Source organism: Mercenaria mercenaria, chromosome 2 (genome assembly GCF_021730395.1).
Source record: "Mercenaria mercenaria strain notata chromosome 2, MADL_Memer_1, whole genome shotgun sequence".
Lineage (NCBI taxonomy): Eukaryota > Metazoa > Mollusca > Bivalvia > Venerida > Veneridae > Mercenaria > Mercenaria mercenaria.
In genome coordinates, this window is record NC_069362.1 from 90,135,342 (window position 1) to 90,159,119 (window position 23,778).

Consider the following 23,778-nt stretch of genomic DNA (forward strand, 5'->3'; position numbering starts at 1 on the left):
TAGATTAAGCATTGAGAATACATTTCAAGATTAAAACTGCATTGCCTTCAATCGATTCATTGATGTCTGTAATTTAGCCTTTTGTAAAAGTGTAGTATATATTTTTATTACTGTAAAATAGCAAACTGCTCTGTATTTCAATAACAGACGAAGCTTTAATATCTAAATGTTTATTCATATTTTGCGATTACTTTTAGAAATGAAAAACTTTCATGTTAAGACAAGATTATTATATAATACAAAGTAATTATTATAAAAAATGGTAAGCGTGTCATATACCTAACCACTGTTGAGATTGTACGTGATACGTTGAGACTGACTTACGATGGAACGTATTCCCGATGAGGTGTTAACAGTCAAATTGTTGACGACGGACAACACGGACGACGACACAGGGCGATCTAAAAGGTGGGCTAAACAGATGACTTAAAAAAACACACTATCCTCATTCGTTTTAGTTTCTTTTCGGATACGCGAACGCAGTCTCCACACCATAATTGGTTCCATGTAACCCACATTTCGGCTATCGCAGGCGTCAGGCCAACGAATGCAATGAAGGCCTCTCTGCGAACCCCTTGCTGATCACGTTTTTCCCTTTACCAGGAAGTATATAAACATAATTTTCCATTAATTTAAATATAACTAGAGCAAACACGATTTAATATCATAACGAAGACCATTTTATTTGCTGCATATAATTAGATATCAATCTGTATCAACATTTCTACATTTGTCAAGCACGATCAGTTTCTTCTTGCGTATTTAAACATAAACTAAATACTTACTATATTATTACCAATAAAAAGGAAATCATAAAATACGCACTACAACAATTTTCTTGTTCTGATAATATCTAAAAATAGACTTGACAAAGGCCGTACGAATCTAGCACAGACCTTAACCATGCAGAATAAATATTACATTCTTACAGGTACTTGACAGAGAATACAAGATGGGTCACGTATTATGTTTTGTCACATTATTTACTCTTATAGACATGATTGTGAGACAGGGGTCTAAGATGCATTATTAATCATTGTACAGCGACAAAAACATTGATGAAAATTTTATACTTATAAAATATTAATAAATTTTCTTGAACTCACCATGAATCTAGCAATTTTTGTTGCGATTTTGCAGAAAGTTATGTAAAATACAAAGAATATAACCAATCTTAGAAGTCCTCGGTGTCCACCTGAAAAAGACATTATCCATGAGTTTGCTATTGTGGCTTGAATTTCACATAAATTATAAATTTCTTATTTAGCCAAAGTTGAACTGCTTGCATGTATGCGGTCGTTAAAAAAATTAAGTACTGTATGTTTACTTGTTTTATTTCTGAGATTTACATCCTCATATAGAGTTTTGATAGAAGTCATCTGTATTCACTTGTTGTATTTAAATTATAAAAGTTACATTTTTTCACCTTTTCAGTTGAATTGTTGCACGTTAAACTCAATGTCAAACTTACATTGCATGGAAATCTTGGAAAGTGTGGATAGGATACTAATTATGTATGTTTAATGTAATGATAAAAGACATTCATTTTGTTGCTCAAAGAAGCGGACAGTTAGATAAGGATTTTTCATTAACATAGTAAAGGGTATAATATACATGTAAATACCAAATCGCTATGTTTAGTTAATCCTTCACAGACTGGTGAGATTTTACAATAACTATTTTGGAATTGCATAGCCTTGTTACAATCTTATTGCAACAAAATTGTTAATTTATAATTTACTGATAATCCAGAGAAATGCATAACTAGTGGATAAGTTCTTTGGTGTCATAGGTGGACACTGAAGACAATTCAAGATACGAGGATACAATTTTTTTCAGTTTGATACATAACTTTTTGCAATACGCCAAAAAGTGACTATTTTCTGGTGAGTTCGACAATCTTGTTTTAAATTACAATTAATTGCATTTTTACAAATTGTTTATGGTCTGTTAAATGATTAAAATGCATCTTTAGACCTCTATAGCAGCATATTGTCTATAGGGATAAATAATGTGACCAACCCTAATTTTGTGACGCCATCTTGGTTGTTCATGTCAAGCTACCTTAAGGTAACTTGACAGAGAAAACCAAGATGGCGTCACGAAATTAGGGTTGGTCACATTATTTACTCTTATAGACGATATGCTGCTACAGGGGTCTAAAGATGCATTTTAATCATTTAACACACACATAAACACTTGTGAAAATGCTTTTAACTTATAAAAATAAATAATCAAATGTTCTGAAACTCACCATGAAATCTAGTCAATTTTTGTGCGCATTTTGCAGAAAAGTTATGTATCCAAACTGAAAAAAATTTATATCTTCATATCTTAGAATGTGTCCTTCAGGTGCTCCACCTATGAACAAAAGAACTTATCCACTGAGTTTTATGCTATTTGCTCTGGAATTTCATCAGTAAATTATAAATTTCTATATTTTACACCCAAAAAAGTTGAAACCTGCTTGCAGTATGAGGGTCGTTAAAAAAATTCAAAGTACATGTAAGTTTACTTTGTCTTTATTTCTTAGACTTTACATCCTCACATATTAAGAGTTTTGAGTGATGTGTTCATTTCTTAGTAATTCTACATTGTTTGTATTTAAATTTTATAAAACGTTTACAATTTTTTCAACCTTTGTCCTAGTTGAAATGTGTTTGCTACTGTTTGAATAACCCTCAATGTCAAAACTTTACTGACTTGCATGGAAATCTCATGGAAAGTGTGGATCTTAGGCCATACTAAATTAATGTATGTTTAATGTAATTGATAAAGTACATTTTCTTGATTTTCTGTTGCCTCCAAAAAGTACAGAGACAGTTTAGATAAGGATTTTTTTTCATTTGAACATGAAAGGGTAATAAAATATAATGTAATATACCCAAAATCAGCTATGTTTAGGTTAATTTTCCATTCATAGGACTGGGTGAGTTTTACAATAAACATATTTTTGGAATTGCATAGCCCCTTGTTACTGAATTTATTTGCAACAAAATATTGAAATTTATAATTTACTGATGAAATTCCAGAGCAAATAGCATAGAACTCAGTGGATAAGTTCTTTTGTTCATAGGTGGAGCACCTGAAGGACACATTCAAAGATATGAGGATATAAATTTTTTTCTGTTTGGATACATAACTTTTCTGCAAAATAAGCACAAAAATTGACTAGTTTTCATGGTGAGTTTCAGAACATTTGATTTTATATTTTTATGAATTAAATGCATTTTTACAATTGTTTATGTGTGTGTTAAATGATTAAAATGCATTTTTAGACCTCTATAGCAGCATATTGTCTATAGGGATAAATAATGTGACCAACCCTAATTTTGTGACGCCATCTTGGTTGTTCATGTCAAGTTACCTTAAAGGTCATCATGACCCTTTATCGCTAATCTGATTATCAATGCTCTTAATGATAAATTTTATGTCAATGAAACCAACATAAACTGGCATAACATGTACTTCAGTATGTTGTAGTAAAAGAGTATATTTTGTTTTAGTTGAGTTTCGTCTTATAAAATTATCAAAACAACCTTAATCCCATGAACCAGAGAAAATGGGGGGTGGGGGGGAGGTACCTAATTTCCAAATTTGCCACAGTTCGATGTGGTTTACACAAAACCTGTCAATTCAACCTTATCAAATAAACAACTTTGATACTAACAAAGTTTGCATTGAGGTAGTCCATCTTCTCCTTCAGTTCTGGAGAGTTGATATTTGGATACGGCATGCCCCCATCATAACACATCTGTAATACAAAAGGACTTCGGACACTTTCTATATGAATTTGCCTACTCCAAGAGTGAAAAATAAACCACTGAGAAAAAAGTATTTAATTACATATACTATCAAAATACATATTTGAGATTATTTCTTAAAGTCAAATTTTTCAATATTTGTTTCATAAAATGGTAATTTTTGCTCTAAATAGAATTACGTACCCTGTTATATACATATAAAAGCTATTTTGCTTTAAACGACATTGTTCCCCCCCCCCCCCCCCCCCCCCCCCCCGTGCATCAAAACCATATTTGGCCAGCATATGTAGCTATTAATTATACACATTATCTGTGACTATTGTGGTGATGCAAAGGGTGGAGCAGTACTTTTAAACAAAAAATATAACTACAGGGTGTTCCCAAATGTAAAGTAACCAATACTTTTTATATTCATTTTTAATAATTTGATAGTCACATATTTTTACTTCTGTTTGTAACTCAAATACTATACAAATGTTTGAAAGGGCACATATAGGTATGTTATACATGTATAGTAGTGAGAGAAGCAAATACTGTGAATTCATTATTATTCGTTGGGTTAAATTTTCATTGGCTTATCCTGGTTGTTTGTTGCAGTAGATTGGCAAATGTGTGCTGTAAAATACTAGCAACACACCAGGTAATCTTCTGCATGCCCTCCTCGCAACACGCACGCCACTAGACGTGATGATGTAATTTGTTTTCCATTTTGTTTTTATTATTTTTTGTATTTTTTATATATTTTTCATTTCTTTATTTCTTCATCTTCTTCAGTGCATTCGTATTTATTTCTTTTAGACACATACTAAATGTCACATGCATTCATTACTTCATGTTCTTCCTACTGTGAAAACTGAATTGAAGATTGTTCTTTGCGGCGGACTAGGCTTAAACACAACAAAAAAAGAGACAATATGTGCACAGCAGTTAATCTGATCCTTACTATAGTCTATCCAACAGAAATAACGCTTGGCATTGATATGCCTGTCATGCATAGGTCAAGAACATTAGCTTCTTGGCAGGTCATATCGGTGACGGTTTCACACACAGTGTGATGCCACGAAATTGATGTGTCAAGTCGCTTTCCATGCAGATGGCATATACAAATACGGCTAGATACAAAAACAAACTAAACGGTCCAGCCGATTTTCAGGTGGAATTTTTATGCAGAGACCTGCTTCTACTTTAGCCCTACAGATGACACATTTCGAATATGTTTTACCCACAACTTCAGCCCTGAATAGACAACATTATTTATAGATAGGTTGTTGTCAGACTTATCACGATTTAACTTTTACCGATCCAGCTTCCTTAGGCAAGCCTCAGAAAGAACTGTCATTTCGGATACATTTTTATTACATGTTTAAGCGAAATGAGCCGTGCCATGAGAAAAACAACATAGTGGCTTTGCGACCAGCATGGATCCAGACCAGCCTGAGCATCTGCGTAGTCTGGTGAGGATCCATGCTGTGCGCTTTCAAAGCCTATTGGAATTAGGCAAACCGTTAGTGAACAGCATGGATCCTGACTAGACTGCGCAGATGCGCAGGCTGATCTGGATCCATGCTGGTCGCAATTGCACTATGTTGGTTTTCTCATGACGCGGCTCAAATATTATCTGTGCCACTGGTACTTATCCCAAGCAAAAACGCACCCTACGGCCTTGACAAGATTACTGCCTTTTCTTAGTATTAATGTTATACAGCACACAAATATCTGCCATCACTTATAACAGTAGCCTAATTACAGCAAATTGTAACCATTGTTACATTAAAGTACAAACTTACCTGAAACCACCTGTCAATTAATAAACCCCGCACCTGGTTTCCCACTGTATAAAACACCGTCATTAACTTACATTCACACATGTAATGCATCAATAACTTTACATTACGAACAGTGTATAAATAAATTAAGTACAGGTTGTTTGCAAAAATATCGTTCTCTTTTTTATTTATTTATAGGGTTTTAATCTTAAAATGTTATTTTTTCCTTATATAAACAGATTTTATCACTTTTTTCAACTGGAATTCATATATTTAAAACTTCCGTAAAGTGATGACCTTATATTTTTACGGAAATTAAACATTTTATTTTTTTCAAGAAAATATACCCTGGCCCACTTAAAATAAGAAAAACATCTTGATAGGAACAGATACAAATCAGTTTCTGCTGTTATAAATTAACTAATACATTGGTTTATCATTGACTCGAAACGATTTGGGTATTGTTCAAATACTCAATGAGAAATTTGCATTTAAAATATAGGCTAGAAGCATACGATAGTGTCCAAAGTCCTTACTGGACATTGTTAATTTTGCATTAGGTCTTGGCCTGACCAATTTTGATGAACATCTATCTCTGCATTATTTCCATACAGTATTACTGTACTTCATCTGGTCTGGCAGTACAATATACACTGAAGGGTAGCCTGGCTCCCTGGTTGAATGGATATTTTTTTTTTATAAACACTACAAACATTTTGTAAGTTTAAAGCTTATAGAGAAAATCAAGGGTAAGTTTTTATCTGATGGCTAAACCCCTGTTCTGCATGGGAGCAAATGGCAATAAAAATGTCAGTATAAAAACAACCCACTGGAGTTACTTTCATTCTTAATGAAGAAAAACTTAGGCCTACATATAAGGAATATGACGGAACAAACATTATGTTCAAAGATACACCTGGGATGTTCCTCCATAAGTAGTCTGAAAGTTGTCACATTACTTGAAATGTGTCAGTATGACCTAACATTGAACAGAAACATACCTGCTAAGATCATCTGGGAAGTTGATACCTTCACTCATCTTTCAACCCACAACACAGAACAGTATAGACCCTGTTATACATCCACTGCAGTTCTATAATTGAGAACAACACAGAACAGTATAGACCCTGTTATACTTTCACTGCAGTTCTATAATTGATAACAACACAGAACAGTATAGACCCTGTTATACTTTCACTGCAGTTCTATAATTGATAACAACACAGAACAGTATAGACCCTGTTATACTTTCACTGCAGTTCTATAATTGGGAACAACACAGAACAGTATAGACCCTGTTACACTTCCACTGCAGTTCTATAATTGATAACAACACAGAACAGTATAGACCCTGTTATACTTTCACTGCAGTTCTATAATTGAAAACAACACAGAATAGTATCTTTTATACTTTCACTGCAGTTTTATAATTGGGAACAACACAGAACAGTAACTGTTATATTTTCACTGCAGTTCTATAATTGGGAACAACACAGAACAGTATAGACCCTGTTACACTTCCACTGCAGTTCTATAATTGATAACAACACAGAACAGTATAGACCATGTTATACTTCCACTGCAGTTCTATAATTGGGAACAACACAGAACATTATAGACCCTGTAATACTTTCACTGCAGTTCTATAATTGGGAACAACACAGAACAGTATAGACCCTGTTATATTTCCACTGCTTCTCTATAATTGATAACAACACAGAACAGTATAGACCCTGTTATACTTCCACTGCAGTTCTATAATTGATAACAACACAGAACAGTATAGACCCTGTTATACTTCCACTGCAGTTCTATAATTGGGAACAACACAGAACAGTATCTGTTATACTTTCACTGCAGTTCTATAATTGGGAACAACACAGAACATTATAGACCCTGTTATACTTTCACTGCAGTTCTATAATTGATAACAACACAAAACAGTATAGACCCTGTTATACTTCCACTGAAGTTCTATAATTGGGAACAACACAGAACATTATAGACCCTTTTATACTTCCACTGCAGTTCTATAATTGATAACAACACAGAACAGTATAGACCCTGTTATACTTCCACTGCAGTTCTACAATTGGGAACAACACAGAACAGTATAAACCCTGTTATACTTCCACTGCAGTTCTGTAATTGGGAACAACACAGAACAGTACAGTCCCTGTTATACTTTCACTGCAGTTCTATAACTGATAACAACACAGAACAGTACAGACCCTGTTTCACTTCCACAGCAGTTTTATAACTGGTAACAACTCAGAACAAGAGGGCCATGAAGGCCATGTATCGCTCACCTGACCTATTGACCTAAAGATCATCAAGATTAACATTCTGACCAAGTTTCATTAAGATATGGTCATAAATGTGGTCTCTAAAGTGTTAACTAGCTTTTCCTTTGATTTGACCAGGTGACCTAGTTTTTGACCCCATATGATCCAGATTCGAACTTTCACTGAAGATCATCAAGATTAACAGTCTGACTAAGTTTCATGAAGATACAGTCATAAATGTGACCTCTAGAGTGTTAACAAGCTTTTCCTCTGATTTGACCTGGTGACCTAGTTTTTTACCCCAGATGACCCAATATTAACCGCGTCCAAGATTTTATTAAGGGTAACATTCTGACCAAGTTTCATTATGATTGGGCCAAAATTGTGACCTCTAGAGTGTTAACAAGTTTTTTCTTTGATATGACCTAGTGACCTAGTTTTTGACCCAGAAGACCAAATATTGAACTCGTCCAAGATTTTATTGAGGGTAACATTCTGACCAAGTTTCATTAAGATTGGGCCAAAATTGTGACCTCTAGAGTGTTAACAAGCTTTTCCTTTGATTTGACCTGGTGACCTAGTTTTTGACCACAGATCACCCAGTATCAAACTCATCCAAGAGTTTATTGAGGGTAACATTCTGACCAAGTTTCATTAAGATTGGGCCAAAAATGTGACCTCTAGAATGTTAACAGTAAAATTGTTGTAACTTCGTGCTCAGGTGAGCTAAAAATATACCCCATTTGCTTTAAAGAGGGGCATAAACTGAAGACATATTAGGCTCAGAGTACTTTCCCTTTGGGAATGAAGTACATATTTATGTTTTAAGTACATGAACCACATGACTGTAACATTTTATTCTGTTTTATTTTGTTATGTCTTAAACAGGTACATGTATACAAGTTCATCCATTACAGGGCTTCGGAAATTTGCCGATTTGTCGGTTTTGGACCGATTTTTGACTTTTCAGACCGATTCATGAAGTGAAAAAACGAAAAAAATCGGTCCTGTAAAAATGGAGAAAAGTATAAATTTCGGTCTGATATCTCATTATATTATTATCTCAATACACCATCTACTGCCAAGCAGGATATTGTTGGTCGCACCCTCAGATAATCAATAAACGTGTCAAACGGTCTGATTGTCACTTTGATAATTGGTCCGTAATTAGCATGTGACGCAATCAGTGCTCGCGCGGCACATCCTTTAATGTTTGCAGACAGCCGACTGCAATGGACATTTTTGACTGGTTTCCAAATATGTCTGATCGGATCCAAATCATTTCGACGGGGATCCACTTCTTTTATTTAGAATCCGACGGATGGTTTATTTCAAAAGGCTATGTTTGATCACGGTAAAAAACAAATGGTCACTGCATTTAATCAAAGAGCTATAATTGTACATTTGATTTAATGTGACATCACACCGAAAACCGATCAAAATATTTTTTATAATTACTTGATTTGAAAAAATTACAAGATTCATTTGTTGGGGCTCCAGTTGAAACAAGTGCAGAAAATCGTCTTTGCAACCCGACTGTGCAAAAAAGAAAAAGAAAAAAAAAATGGACTGGCAACACGAATGATAAAGAGAACTGGGGTGGCGAAGTTTATCAAATCGGTCTTTTAAAAAACGTTTCAAAATGAAATTTTGTTTACATCAGAAGAGAACATATAACTTTATAAAATGTAGTTGCTTATTAAAGTACAACATAAGTGAAATGAAATATCCGTGGTCAACATGCGTGACCTTTTGGTACTATACATGCGGGAAATTCGATCTCTGCATTCATATAACGTACACATTCGGTCCCCGCAGAGTATTCTTAAAATACTGAGACTGTTTAGCAGAGAATATGTGTCGTGTAATTAACTTTGACGCATTGTATCTTATAGAATTCCGTCAAAGAATGAGGAAACATCACAATGTATCTGCCGTGTATACGGTACCGGTCACATGCGTTGGCTTTTAGACTAGTTACGCACACGGTGTCAATGCCTCGGTAATTTTATCCTTACAAGTATTTTCTCGGAAAAACATCGAAATTTAAACAAAGTTACGATCACACATAACACTGAATAACTGTCTTCATTGTATGGAAACACCCGGTGACCGGTAACTCAGTTTTAATGCATGACATGCTTATTTCTTTACACTATCACGTTTTACAAAATATGTAATATTGGGAATGCGGTGGGTGGGGTAGCACCGATGTCAGGATTTTCATTTCGGACCGATTAAGTTATCAAAATTTCCGGAGCCCTGATCCATTAACAAACATAATCAAGTCGAAGTAACTGCCAGAATTTCATTTAACATATATTTATGACCCTAGATTTATTGACTTTTGTCCAATATGAGTCATCATGAAAAAATGAGCTATGATGGCCCTAGTTTGCTCACCTGAGTTACATTGCTTGCATGAACAGTTCGTCACCTCAGTGCAAGAAGTGGATAACTGCATTGACTTAAAGAAGGACTTATTCACTTTTTGCGCTAAGGTGACGAGTTGGAGTAGATGGTCATGAAAGGAAAATGTCTGCGAAATTATTTTGAAATAGCGTCAAGAATATTTCATAAGTTTCTACTAAAGAAGTATGTGTGTGTGTGTGTAGGGGGTTGGGGGGGGGAGGGTTTGTGTGTGAGTGCCTGGGTGATGGCGGGGGATCGGTTAAGAGGTTGGGTGAATGATGACATAGGATACTAGGAGACATTAACAACAAGAAGATTTTTAAATTTCCTATACATAGTGATAGGGAAAGATGATCACAGCCATAGGCTACCATAATTTTTACAATCTTCGTAAAGGGTTACCCATGAAACATATGTTTAAATTATTTTAAAACTGGGCTAGCAGTTTCTGACAAGGAAATTTTTTAAGTTTCTATTGTACACATATAGGGAAAAAGTGACCACGCCCCCTGTTGGCCATGTTTTTCGATCTTGCTAAAGGGTTACATAAGGACCATTTCTGTGAAATTATTTTAAAATCAGGTCAGAAGTTTCACATAAGAAAAGAAGATTTTTAAAGTTTCAACTACGATGGGGTGCTCAATAAATGCTCGGAAAATTGCTCTCATATCTTCATTTTTCTGTTCCCATTTTGCTTAAATTTGAAAATATGACGGATATGAGAATATTTAATGAGAATATCTTAATAATAGATTTTAGAACATGCACAATATTTATTTGTTGTCTCCTAGGCAATGTCACTGCCTCAAAAGTGGCCCAACGTCAAAATGACGCTGTCATATCACATATAATTAATCAATACAACTCCTGATTACCATTGGTTCAACGTTTATCACCATTAAATACACCTTCCTACAAATAAATAAATATTGTTCATATGATTATGATATTCCTGTCGTATTGAAGAAACTGGATGCTGAACTGTGATGCCTTATCAAAGAGCGTTTTAATTTATAAAACGTGACTGAACGTTATTTTTCATGTCAGTACCATGAGTCGTCAGCAATATTCTCTTGAACACTTTAAGGTAGGTTGCTACTTTCCACCCAAATATCGGCAACATCTCAGATCTTGATGATTTTTGGTATACATAAACTAAAATGTATTAGCCTTCATTTCTTAGCTTTATTTTGTAAATATATACCTTTGGCAGCATAGCATTTCTATCTTTCCTTGATTTTCGATTCAAATCACAAAACGTTACCTCATGTCTCTGTTCAACACTGATTTTCAGGCTATGACCAACACAATATGCATGTCAAACATTTTAATGATGTCATATTTAAAATTTGACGTTACTGGCATAATGCCTATACTTCACATCAATATTCACCATATTTAAGAAAAGGTATCTTGAAAAGTAGGTATGTGGCAAGTAATGTTTAGCGAATGTAAAATAAAACAAAATTGGGCTGGATGACATCACGTGACATTGCCATAGGGACTAGCATTTACTTATTATTTATTCAAATACAATATAGTTTTGACATCAACTCAGTATTCCTAATCTACATTATATACATATTTCATTTATATGTCTGTACTTGAGCGTCAAACGTTCCTGTGGTTACTGTAGCGTGGCATAGAATGTCAAGTTGATAAGGTAATGCATTTTTTCCAATATTCAGCAAGTACGGCAACTACATGCCATGACAACATGTCAATTACTGTGATTTAAATGCTAGCAGGAAGGTAGAAGTTGGCCAACAAATTTCAAAGACAATTTCATTTTATTTCAGCTATTCTCGTTATCCTCGCTTTTTATAGTCACAAAAAAGACCGTTATGCTATTTTGTATTTCTAACTTAGGAGCTCCAGTTGAAGCACGTGTGACTGACTGCAGTACCGTGCATAAACTGCAGACAAACTGAGTAATGTTTTAACTGTGAATAGGAATGAAAATGTTTTAAATGATTTGTAACGCTTGGCGAATTCTGCTTCGCAATGATAGGAAGAGCCGACATCGAAGGATCAAAAAGCAACGTCGCTATGAATGCTTGGCTGCCACAAGCCAGTTATCCTTGTGGTAACTTTTCTGACACCTCTTGCTTGAAACTCTCAACAAGTGCAAGGGATTATTAACAATGTCTCATTTGATGCTACATGAAGAATTGAGAGTACTTTTTCAGGTATTTATTGAACACCCCTCGTATGAACATGTAGGGAAAAGTGACCACACACTTTTCGACAAATAGGAATAATTTGAACACGGCAGAGGGTAACAGACAGACCATTTGTTTGAAACGGTTCCAAATTGGACACGTGGTTTAAGAGTAGATGTCGTCTGAAGATTTTTCTGCTTTTAGCTCTGGCAACCCGTGTATGCAACCAAGAGAAACTGTCTGAACAATTCTGGAAGAAGATCACCCAAGGAACATCAAGATTTCATCAGCTTCAGAGGAGATGCTGTTCGGAGGAAAATGTTGAAGGACAGAAAACGGACAGTGAGTGATCACAATAGCTCACATAGCATTCTGTGCTCAAATGAGCTGATGACCCTTTATCAGTCACCTGTTAAACATGGCCTTGGAATAATCAAGATAAACATTCTAGTTTCATGAAGATACGGTCATAAATGTGGCATCTACAGTGTTAACAAACTTTTCCTTTGATGAGTGGTGATTTAGTTTTTGACCCACATGACCCTGTTTCGAACTTGGCCTAGGAACTATCAAGAGAAACATTCTTACCAAGTTTCGTGAAGAGTGCTAGACTGTTAATAAGCTTTTCATTTGATTTGACCTGGTGACCTAGTTTTTGACCCCACATGACCCAGTTTCGAACCTGTCTTAAAATCACCAAGATAAACATTCTGTGCAAGTTTGTATCAAATCAAAGCATAAAAGAAACCGCTTTATGGCTGAAAGGACCAAAATTGAAAATTTTGTCACTTACAGGGGCAGTAACTCTAGAACCCATAATGAAATCTAGCCGGTTTACAAAAGGAACCAAGATCTTATTGTGACTGAAGTTGTGTGTAAGTGTGGTTAAAACTGAATGTAAAATGTTACTTCTATCGTGTCCACAAGGTAAAAATTAACAAATTTTGGCTCTTTCAGGGGTCAATCAGGGGCTGTAACTCCGGAAGTTGAACCTATGATTGAATCTGATGGATTCATCATGATATCCAAGATCTTTTGTTGTGTAAAATATTTTGAAGTTTGTATCAAATCAAACCATAAAATGAAGTCTCCATATGGCTGCAAAAGCTTTGGAACCCATGACTGGATCTGGCCATTATTCGTAAAGAACCGAGATATTATGCCAATACAAGTTGTGTGCAAGTTTGATTAAAATTGATTGCTAAATGTGGTTTCTATTGTGTTCACAAGCCAAAATAGCAAATTTTGACCCTTCAAGAGGCCCTAACTCTGCAACCCATGATGGGATCTTAGCAGGTTTTAAAAGGAACCGAGATATTATGCCAGTACAAGTTGTGATCTCTATCGTGTTCATAAGAAATTGTGAACAGACAGGTGACGGGTGGACGGATAAAGGGCAATCACAAAAGCTCACCTTGTCACTATGTGACAGGTGAGCTAAAAATCCAATGTTTGAGGGTGAAGTGTTTTCTAGATATTCATCAAGTCCAATTCATTAATGTCATTAAAAAATTGATCTGTAAGTCCATGCCCAATACTTCGCACGAAAAGTCATTATCACATTTTGATGAACTTTAGAAGATTCTTTTTTCATCAGTTCTGACTAAACTAGCCTTCTGAGCCTTTTCTGCAACACAAAGTTTATGTCTCCCACCTTTTCTCATACACTGATTGTTCTAAACACATTAAAACCACTGTGAGCTGTACTTAATATAACACCAGGTAACTGTTTATGCCAGTGTAACTCCTTAATGTCAGTCTGTCCTTGGTGAATAAACAACAACTGTGCTGGAACTTCCGGTTCCGTCTCTGAGGTACCAGCTGCTTCAGAGTCTTTTTCAACACCAAGATCCCACAAAGAGATTTGGTCATCAGAACCTGCAGCAGCAAACACTGAACTGTCTGTTGGATGCCATTCTACTGAGGTGATTGGTGCTGTGTGATGTTTAAACAAAGCAGCTGCTTTGCCATGCTGTAAATATAGAATAAAACTGATGTAACAGTATCAGGCATTTCTATAGATATATAGTGTTTTGTACACACTAAGCTACTCAAATGCTATCTTGTCATTTTTTCTTCATGCATTTTTTTTTGTTTTAGGTGTAGAGACATTTTCTACAGTATTTCAGTGATATAATAGTGGGTACTTGAGCTAACCAATGTTCCTGGATTCTGTACCAGTACAAACCTGTTCTTAAGAAACTGCTATCTTCTCCATATGAATCACAGATGGGAGACTTCACTTCAGACACAATATTCTTTATCAAATCACCTCAGAGAACACAAGCCTTTCACGGAGACCAAACTCACAACCTTGTGATCTGTAGATCAGCATATTCCTTGTTAAGGTAAGTAGATGGGACTTAAAACTTCAGTGCTGTGGAAGTTTTAAGTCACACATACACTAATAATCTTTAGGACATATTAAGACCTTCTAAGCTTCAACAAAAAAGGAAAATCTAAGGTGTCACTATACCCAGTATTTCAAGCACCTGCAAAATTGCTGACCCTTGGAAAGCCAGCTGAATTGCTCCCCAACACAGAAGAATTTTACAAACCAAGCAAGATATTCAAAATCCTGACAGTTTCTGTGATGGACAAGTGATTTCAAGGCCCATAACCTTAACCACAGAAGCCCTAGAAATCAAGAAACTACTGAATGAAACTATTTTAAAAATTGATGAAATGGAAGATTAATTATCTACCTCTAGTCCATCTACAGTTCAAGTTAAAATTCAACTTTTAATTTCTTCTACCTGAAACTGTCTTAAGTCCCAGACTTTTAGTATTCCATCATCTCCGCCCGAGACCAGGAATGGTTCACCTTTATTCCAGTGTATAACATTAATATCCCTATCATGAGCATCTTCTGTCGTCAGCATACATGCCTTGCTGGGGGCAGCTCTACAATCCCATATCCTAATACTTTTGTCAACTGAACATGAGGCAAATACCTGAAGAAATAAGGGAAAATCAGATTGAAAGCTGAAAACATTAATTAATCATAGTTTTCCTGCTTGTCAGTGAAAGTAACATCTAAGCATTTCAAAATATTCATTTCTTTGAAAATCTCATGACTGGTCAAGACCAGGTCAAAAAAGGACAAAAAAATTAAAATGTTGAAACTGACAAAGGAAAATAAATAATCTGTAGGTTTCTTCCAAATGGAAGATAGATGTAAACATTTGTTTAAGCTAGACATGTGTCTGTAGGACACTTGTGTCCCCACTTCCTGTCACTGGTATGGTCATATGTTACTTGTTGCCAGTAAATCCTTAACAAAACCCCAGGTCCCCAATTTCACATGCTGAGTAGCAATCTTATAAAGTTTCATGACTCTTATACTAAAATACTTTTTGGGATACATGTGGCACAAACTTTTTGGCCCTTTAGTCAAGGACCATAACTCTGGTCTAGTCGAGTGAAATCCTAAACAGAAACACAGGTGCATAGCTTCAAGTGTTATATTACAAAATCGTATAAGGTTTCATTACTAAGTTATATTGTTTTGGAGATATTTGCAACACATTCTTTTAGGCTTGATGCATATTTTGTTTACTAAGTCAGAGACCATTACTCATTCTTTCTGAGTGAAATCCCAAACAAAACCCCAGGTGCAAAACTTCACATGCTGAATGATATCATTCCTAACTCTAGGTCAAATATTTTCTGAGATACATATGACACAACCTTTTAGGCTCTTTAACATTTTTTTTCATTAAGTCAAGGACCATAACTCTAGTCCGCCTAAGTGACATCCCAAATAAAACCCGAGGTGCTTAACTTTACATACTGAATAACAACTCTTGTTTCATGACTCCAGGTCATGTACTGATTGAGCTATGTGTGACACAGAATTTCAGACCCTTACACATATCAAAATGTTACACTGTCAAGGATCATGTCTTGTCTTATAGAGTGAAATACTTCAGGTGAAGTACTATATCTACAGATCTCTGAAGGTAAAAAACAATATCTTACATTATCTTCATTTGGAGACCACTGAACATCCTCTACTGATGATGAGTGAGCACTGAAGGGCCGCTGGTCAACCTGCCACTTCCCTCCCTCTTGTGGAGTCCATAAATGTATATTCTTCTTACAATCACCTGTTAACAGTCTACCTTTAAAGACAAAACATTTTAATAAGTTTAACAAGATACACAATTCTCATTTTTATTTGTGGGTTTAACACCATAACAACACAGCTTTAGATAGTAGAAGAAAACCCCAGGTGCCTGTCTCAGCATTATTTGAGGCACAGACGACAACCAGGATAGATCTAATAATCTTCCATAGAACAGCTGGATGTCTATGTTTCATGAAAGATTTCTACAACCCAAGTGAGGTTTTGAACCAATAGTGGTGAGGTGCAAGTGATCTGAAGCAGAGCAACAGATCCATGCATTTCAACGGGGTCTGCTTTCAACATGAAAGAAACTATAGCAGATAAAAATAAACAAAACTAGAAGATGCTTTTGTAAAAACGCACCAGTTTTCCCCAGTGCATAGTCGAATAGGCAAGAAGAAGTCAATAGGGGACATGAGAGAAAGTCAAAGAGACACTGATGGTTGGCTGCAATAGGGATCATCTATTTGGCATGTCCAGTCATCCCACTAAGTTTCAACATTCTGGGCCTAGTGGTTCTCAAGTTATTGTTCAGGCTCCTGTGACCTTGACCTTTGATCAAGTGACCCCAAGTGATCGGAAAAGGTTTTCCATGTTCAGGCCACTGTGACCTTGACCTTTAACAGAGGGATTCCAAAATCAATAGTGGTCATCTACTTTGAATGATCAATCATCCTATGAAGTTTCAACATACTAGGTCAAGTGGTTCTCAAGTTACTGACCAGAAACAGTTCTCCATGTTTAGGCCCCTGTGACCTTGACCTTTAATACAGTGACCCCAAAATCAATAGGGGCTATCTACTTTGCATGAACAATCATCCTATGAAGTTTCAACATTCTGTGTCAAGTGGTTCTCAAGTTATTGATCGGAAATGGTTTTCAATGTTCAGACCCCTGTGACCTTGACCTTTAACAGAGTGACCCCAAAATCAATAGGGGTCATCTACTCTGCATGACCAATCATCCTATGAAGTTTCAACATTCTGGGTCAAGTGGTTCTAAAGTTATTGACAGGAAATGGTTTTCAATGTTCAGGCTCCTGTGACCTTGACCTTTGATGGAGTGACCCCAAAAACAATAGGGGTCGTCTACTCCAGCAGCCCTACCATCATATGAAGTTTGAAGGTTCTAGGTCAAATGGTTCTCCAGTTATTGATCGGAAATGAAGTGTGACGTACGGACGGATGGACAGGGCAAAAACAATATGTCTCCCCCAGTGGGGGGGACATAATCAACGTTACTTGATCACTATGACTTTTTTGTGTGTTTGGTTAAACTATTCACATGTCTTGTACACAGTTTTTGTGCAGCCACGGATACCTACTTGTCCATTCACTTAAGTATTTTATTGACACCATCGCCAAAATGCGCAAATTTCTTGTCAATATTCTTATTTAATGCAAATAATACACCGTTCAACTGTGTAAAAAATGTCATTCAAAATACTTTTCACATCCCGTTTTTCAACTGAAGTTGACTACTATGAAAGTAGTGAGTTATGACAGTTTAGCTGTTGTGTTTTTTTTTTGCTTTTAAGTCACCATGAATTTGCTTTCTTTTCCACATATTGACACCATAGTGCATAGAGATACAACGAGCATCAACTTAAAGTCTGCTGGACATATATGATGATACACATGCATCGGATGAGAATTGAATATTTTGATTCTACATATATATGAGTTTTAATAGGCATTAAAAGAAAATTCTATTGCGTACTTTGCAATTTGATTGGGTATTTATGCAAATACGCAGCTTATATGTTGCCGTGCTTAATCATGCCGCCATAGAGACCCACCAGACCTCTTTTAAGTGATCTATTCTTATTCTTATTTTCTTCTTTTAAAAATTAGATCTACATATTAAATGCTGGGATCAAGCCATTCTTTTAAACATTTCTGTTCTATAAAACATTAATTTTATGCTGTATTTAACAGAATTATATTCCTGATTCAAAGGTTACTAAAACTGACCATAAGACCTGTCTCAAAATACAGCCTTGCCATGGGTCTATTTCAAAGTTGTGGTCAGAAGCAACTAATTAGGACCCTGGATATTTAACAACTATAACTATGCAAGTAGCTGACTGAGTAAAATTTTGCAACTTACAAGGAATAAATAACATATCATCCAAGACCTTAACCACACACTCAAAGAGTCCCCCTGTATTTTGATCGCATAAACTAAAACAAGGCATACGTCTCCCTACAAAAGAAGACATTTTCTTTCCAATTTTCCAAATTATATATTACCTGGGGATGTCTGTGCCCAGTCCATAGCATATCCTTCTACTTGGTGACCAGTAAATGTAAATATTGCTTCTGGGGATTCTTCATTTCTTGTGTAAGCACTCATAACATTTGGATCATCTACAGCCTGAAGGGGTCGTGAAAGGTCCCAGATGTGAACTTTGCCCTTATCTGACCATGTTGCTGCTACTGTTTTACCATTGTACTGCGTAGCCTGAAGTCATACCACTATTTTTCATAGTCATATAATTTTTTTTTTCTTTTATATTTATTACTGTAGGCTGATTTCTATGAATCTATGCCAACCACATTTCAAAAAATATAGCAAGAAATATAGGAATTAATGTTAAAACTACAAGTTGAACTAACTGGATGTGCTCAATTTACATGTACTGATCTTGAGCAAAATTTATATATTTAACTACGATTAAACAAAAGATTGGTAAAACCAGAAGACAGTCAATGTGTAAAGAGCACTCCTAGTACAAACAAGAGCACCGCCTTGCGGGTGCTGACGCTCATCTGATTTTTTTTGTATAATAGAAATATTGTCCTACCCATGATTTTCTAAGTCTAAAAAGGGCCATCATTCTTGCAAAAAGCAGGATAGAGTTATGTTTCTTGATGTACAGTGTCCACTTATGATGGTGAAAAACTGTTGCAAGTTTTAAAGCAATAGCTTTGATAGTTTATGAGAAAAGTTGACTTAAACATAATATTCAACCAAGAAAATGATTTTTCTAAGTCCAAAAGGGGCAATAATTATTGCAAAAAGCAGGATGGAGTTATGTTGCTTGCTGTACAGGGTCAGCTTATGATGGTGAACAAGTGTTACAAGTTTCAAAGCAATAGCTTTGATAGTTTAAGAGAAAAAGTTTACCTAAACATAAAACTTAACCAAGAAATCTGATATTTTCTAAGTCCAAAAGGGGCCATAAATCTTGCAAAAAGCAGGATGGAGTTATGTTTCTTGCTGTACAGGGTCAGCCTATGATGGTGACCAAGTGTTGCAAGTTTTAAAGCAATAGCTTTGATAGTTTAGGATTAAAGCTGACCTAAACATAAAACTTAACCAAGAAAACTGATTTTCTAAGTCCAAAAGGGGCAATAATTCTTGCAAAAAGCAAGATGGAGTTATGTTTCTTGATGTACAGGGTCTGCTTATGATGGTGAACAAGTATTCCAAGTTTCAAAGCAATAGCTTTGATAGTTTAGGAGAAAAATTGACCTAAACATAAAACTTAACCAAGAAATCTGATATTTTCTAAGTACAAAAGGGGCCATAAATCTTGCAAAAAGCAAGATGGAGTTATGTTTCTTGCTATACAGGGTCAGCTTATGATGGTGAACAAGTATTCCAAGTTTCAAAGCAATAGCTTTGATAGTTTAGGAGAAAAGCTGACCTAAACATAAAACTTAACCAGGCAACGCCGACAACCGCTCAAGTGATGACAATAACTCATCATTTTTTTTCAAAAAATCAGATGAGCTAAAAATGTTTAACAAGTGCATAATCTCTGTTTATAAACAGTTAACACAATGACAAATTACACTCTCTACAAAGTCTGGTGTTTTCTTTCCAACTAGACTAGACTTTTTAAGTAAACCAGTCTCTTCAATGCAACAAGCTTCTAACAAAGTCAATCCCAGTCACTTTCTTTGCTCAACAGAATCCGTATACTATTATTATTAGCGGCAGGCTTTAAATCAAAACTTCAATAGATACAAAATTTACCCTTATTCTATTTATAGATCCTGAAGGATGGTTTAGGACAGCTGTTTCCAGTTCTGGCTCATCTTCGCCCTCACTTTCACTGCTTTCCTCATCATCTTCATCATCCTCTACATCTTTAGCTTTACCTGTACGATTCATAGAGCTCATTTTCATCACAATCAGGTGGTTTGACTTGCCTCTCTGTGCCTGTGTTCCCGCTGCAATATAACATGTGAGTGGAAACTCCTCTCTGTTCTCTCCAAGGCTGTCTTGCAAGACATCAAAACTCAGACATGGTGCACCTAGCCAAAAAAGAAAGGATACAAAAACTGATAAAACTTCAACAAAACAAGCTTAGAAAAGAATGGATCCACAATCCACTTTCTAGTAACTATATTCTAAAATACCCATAAGTCCTTGTGCCCCCTAAAATGATTACCAGTTATATATTGTTAACATTTGCCAAGCTCCTTTTTGTTTATCTCCCTGTTTTCTTTTTGTTTCCATCAAGATCCATTAACTGAATCCTCAATCAATTCCTTGAAGTGACTGTGACTGGATTTCATTTTTGGCTCTCCGCTTGATGGTCGAAATATTTCCAAGTATTCTCTCGAAATTCACTTCATGATTGTCATAACTATTTAAATACTTCAATCAGTTTATCATCTGTTGGAAATCTTAAAATTCAAGTAGAAAACCTACAGCTTCAGTTTTTTTACCTTTAGCCTGCTGGCAGCAAGTGATTTTGCCTTTGCGACCAGTGCAGACCAAGATCAGCCTGCACCTACTGATCATGGTTTGCACTGTCCTCTATTCAGTCCATAAATTTTCAGTGAACACTCATTTGAATAATAAGTGGTACTGCCAAAACTGAGTGATGGACCACTCCATTTTAGAAATTCAGCAGGGTAAAGATTAATAACTAAAAAAATCTAACATAGTATGCAGTTTTCTACATCATATACATTTTGAAGATTTTGAATACATGCATATGAATTTAACAGATTGAAAAAAGTAAAATGTTTATTTAACTATTAAATTTTAGTACGCAAAAACACTAAGCGTGCTGAACTTAGAATCTCAATGCTGCTGACTTCAGTCTTTGATTTTGAGTTCAAGCATCAAATGAAAAATTGCACATCTTAGATTAACAAATACATGTTGACAGGCATTATAATGTTTTGAATTAGGTATTTTACAAATTCAATTGCATATTCCTTTTCCCATGAAAAACCAGGCAACACAGTAAGTGCAACATTAGTACTCACAACAACTCTTCTTTCGTTCCTTTTTACATTAAATTTATAATTGTCAATTGAACTATAGGATTTTCCTGACAATCCCACTTGAATCTGATTTTGTTCAATTAAATTACAAGGACAACTAATCTGAATTAATATACCAGTTATCAAACAAGATAGCGTTGATACATTGGCTTGGCCATGATAAAGTGAATATTTTGTTTTATGAATTTGTTATCTTCCAAACTCAGTGTTTGAACTTAATACAATAATGTTTTTTGTATAGTTCATAACCCAAGCTTTCTGGAAATGTATGGTTTTGTATACCTGACTTTATATCTAGAATGAAGAAAATAGCATAATATGACTTAAAACGGCCATTTTTTTTCAAGAAATTTATGTTGCAAAATAAAAATGTTGTGTTTCTGAAAGCTGTAAAACATACACTGTGATTTGTTAATTGTGAAGTTTTGATTTTCCTAATAAGAAATTATTTTCAGTTTAAAGCACTTTTACAGAATCAAAATTGGACCAAAACTGATAATTGAATAGTTATAATTTGTATAAAAGTGTACCTTTGTTATAAGTTTTGAGTTTTTCACCTACTATTTCTAAGAGAAAGACAAAGTTAACAAAGTAAAAGTAATAGATTTGTAAATAAATGACTGTCACTGGGTGTATAAAACATATAACTTCAAATATCTAGTTAACACTACTACATAAAGCGCCTGAATATTTTCTACGGACAGATTCAAAATTTTACAATTTTTGTATACCGTATATTCCATCATGTCCATAAGCCCATAATTACAAGCAGTGGCAAGGAAACATTTGTAGTAACTTTATAATAAAATACACTGTTTTAGTTTCAGGCAGTAGCTTGCATTTATCACTGAGTATAATTTGGAGCAACAACTTCTTCCTGTATGTTCGACCTCTAGATAGCCCTACACGGGTTGTCTAGGGATCTGGTAGCTGGACCTCTAGACTCCGGGTCTAGAGAGGTCTGGTCACCGGACCCATAGCCGCCGGCTAAAATTATGGAAGTGTCTATTTGCACGACTGTCATAATTATTTTTCTTATCTGCATGACGATCATGTCCATTATGTTTCGCCGTGTGAGTAACGAAAATAATCGGCACGACTGTCGTTCAAATAATGAAAATAATCGGCACGACGGTCGTGTGGATAAGGAAAATTATCGGCACGACCGTCGTGGGGATAGCCTTGGCCTAAAATTATATGAAAGGTCCTATATGAAAAGCACCTGTTTGAGCTTGGTGGTACATGACATATGCCGACTCATCGCAGACAAGTTCCTCGTCCTCTTTCAACGGTTGTCCAGGAAGATAAGCTTCTTTCGGACCCTGGTAATCTTCATCTTCTTCCATATCTGACCCAGAATCTTCATCCTCGACCATTTCTTCCTCGCTTATGTTTTCATCCATTTCTGACATGCTGTTTCCGGTTTTAAAATGTCCTTGACCTTCAGAGTACAGTAATAATCCAATCGGATTTTCGGATTTTGCCTTCGATACATATAAACAATATGGCGGAGCAAGTGTGGAATGAAAGGTAAACTGGGAACAAAATTAGGTCAATTTGTGAATTAATTATGACATTTGCTAACACAGTATATGTAGTTCATTTCTCTATTTCATTTTTGATCATTATAATGTAGAATTTTCGCTGTTATACACAGAAACTTACTGCATGATCTATAACAAGTGAAATATTTTCTTGCAGTTGAGCTCATAATGACAGATTTAATTTTTACTGATACAGCCCGTTACTATAAATATATCTGGTAGTCTCGTTTTAATAGGAGTCACAGCTGTATGTCAACTTACACTGCTAATCATTAGCAAATGACACTAGTCCAACTAGTTTGATGCGATCCTAGGAAATATTGAGTTGTTTTTCTTCTGGGCAATATCTCCACTCGCGTCAAACACTCAAAAGATCAAAATAGTGGATGAAATTTTCAATGAAATTTCCATCGCTGCCGATTTAGGCTTAAATGCTGATTTGTTGCGCATGTGAGATAAATTCAAAT

The 23,778-nt window shown here is 35.4% G+C and overlaps 2 protein-coding genes across 3 annotated transcripts in view; one reads left to right on the forward strand and one right to left on the reverse strand.

Moving 5' to 3' along the window:
- Positions 1-8,653: 8,653 nt before the first annotated feature.
- On the reverse strand, positions 8,654-23,212 carry LOC128555275 (glutamate-rich WD repeat-containing protein 1-like). The gene is made up of 6 exons (XM_053537187.1): positions 22,990-23,212; positions 20,503-20,783; positions 18,771-18,981; positions 16,371-16,513; positions 15,146-15,343; positions 8,654-14,361 (listed from the first exon to the last, which is right to left on the reverse strand). The coding sequence occupies exons 1-6, from the start codon at positions 23,177-23,179 to the stop codon at positions 14,050-14,052; spliced, it is 1,335 nt and encodes a 444-aa protein (XP_053393162.1). The 5' UTR covers positions 23,180-23,212; the 3' UTR covers positions 8,654-14,049.
- A 6-nt stretch (positions 23,213-23,218) lies between these two features.
- LOC128555273 (coiled-coil domain-containing protein 154-like) overlaps positions 23,219-23,778 on the forward strand; it is a 91,380-nt gene continuing 90,820 nt past the window's right edge. The window contains exon 1 of one of the 2 annotated variants that reach the window (XM_053537181.1): positions 23,219-23,297. In XM_053537181.1, coding sequence (XP_053393156.1) covers positions 23,272-23,297 — 26 coding nt within the window. In that variant the 5' untranslated portion in view covers positions 23,219-23,271. The remainder of the gene's footprint in view (positions 23,298-23,778) is intronic. The other variant, XM_053537177.1, reaches the window with a different exon arrangement.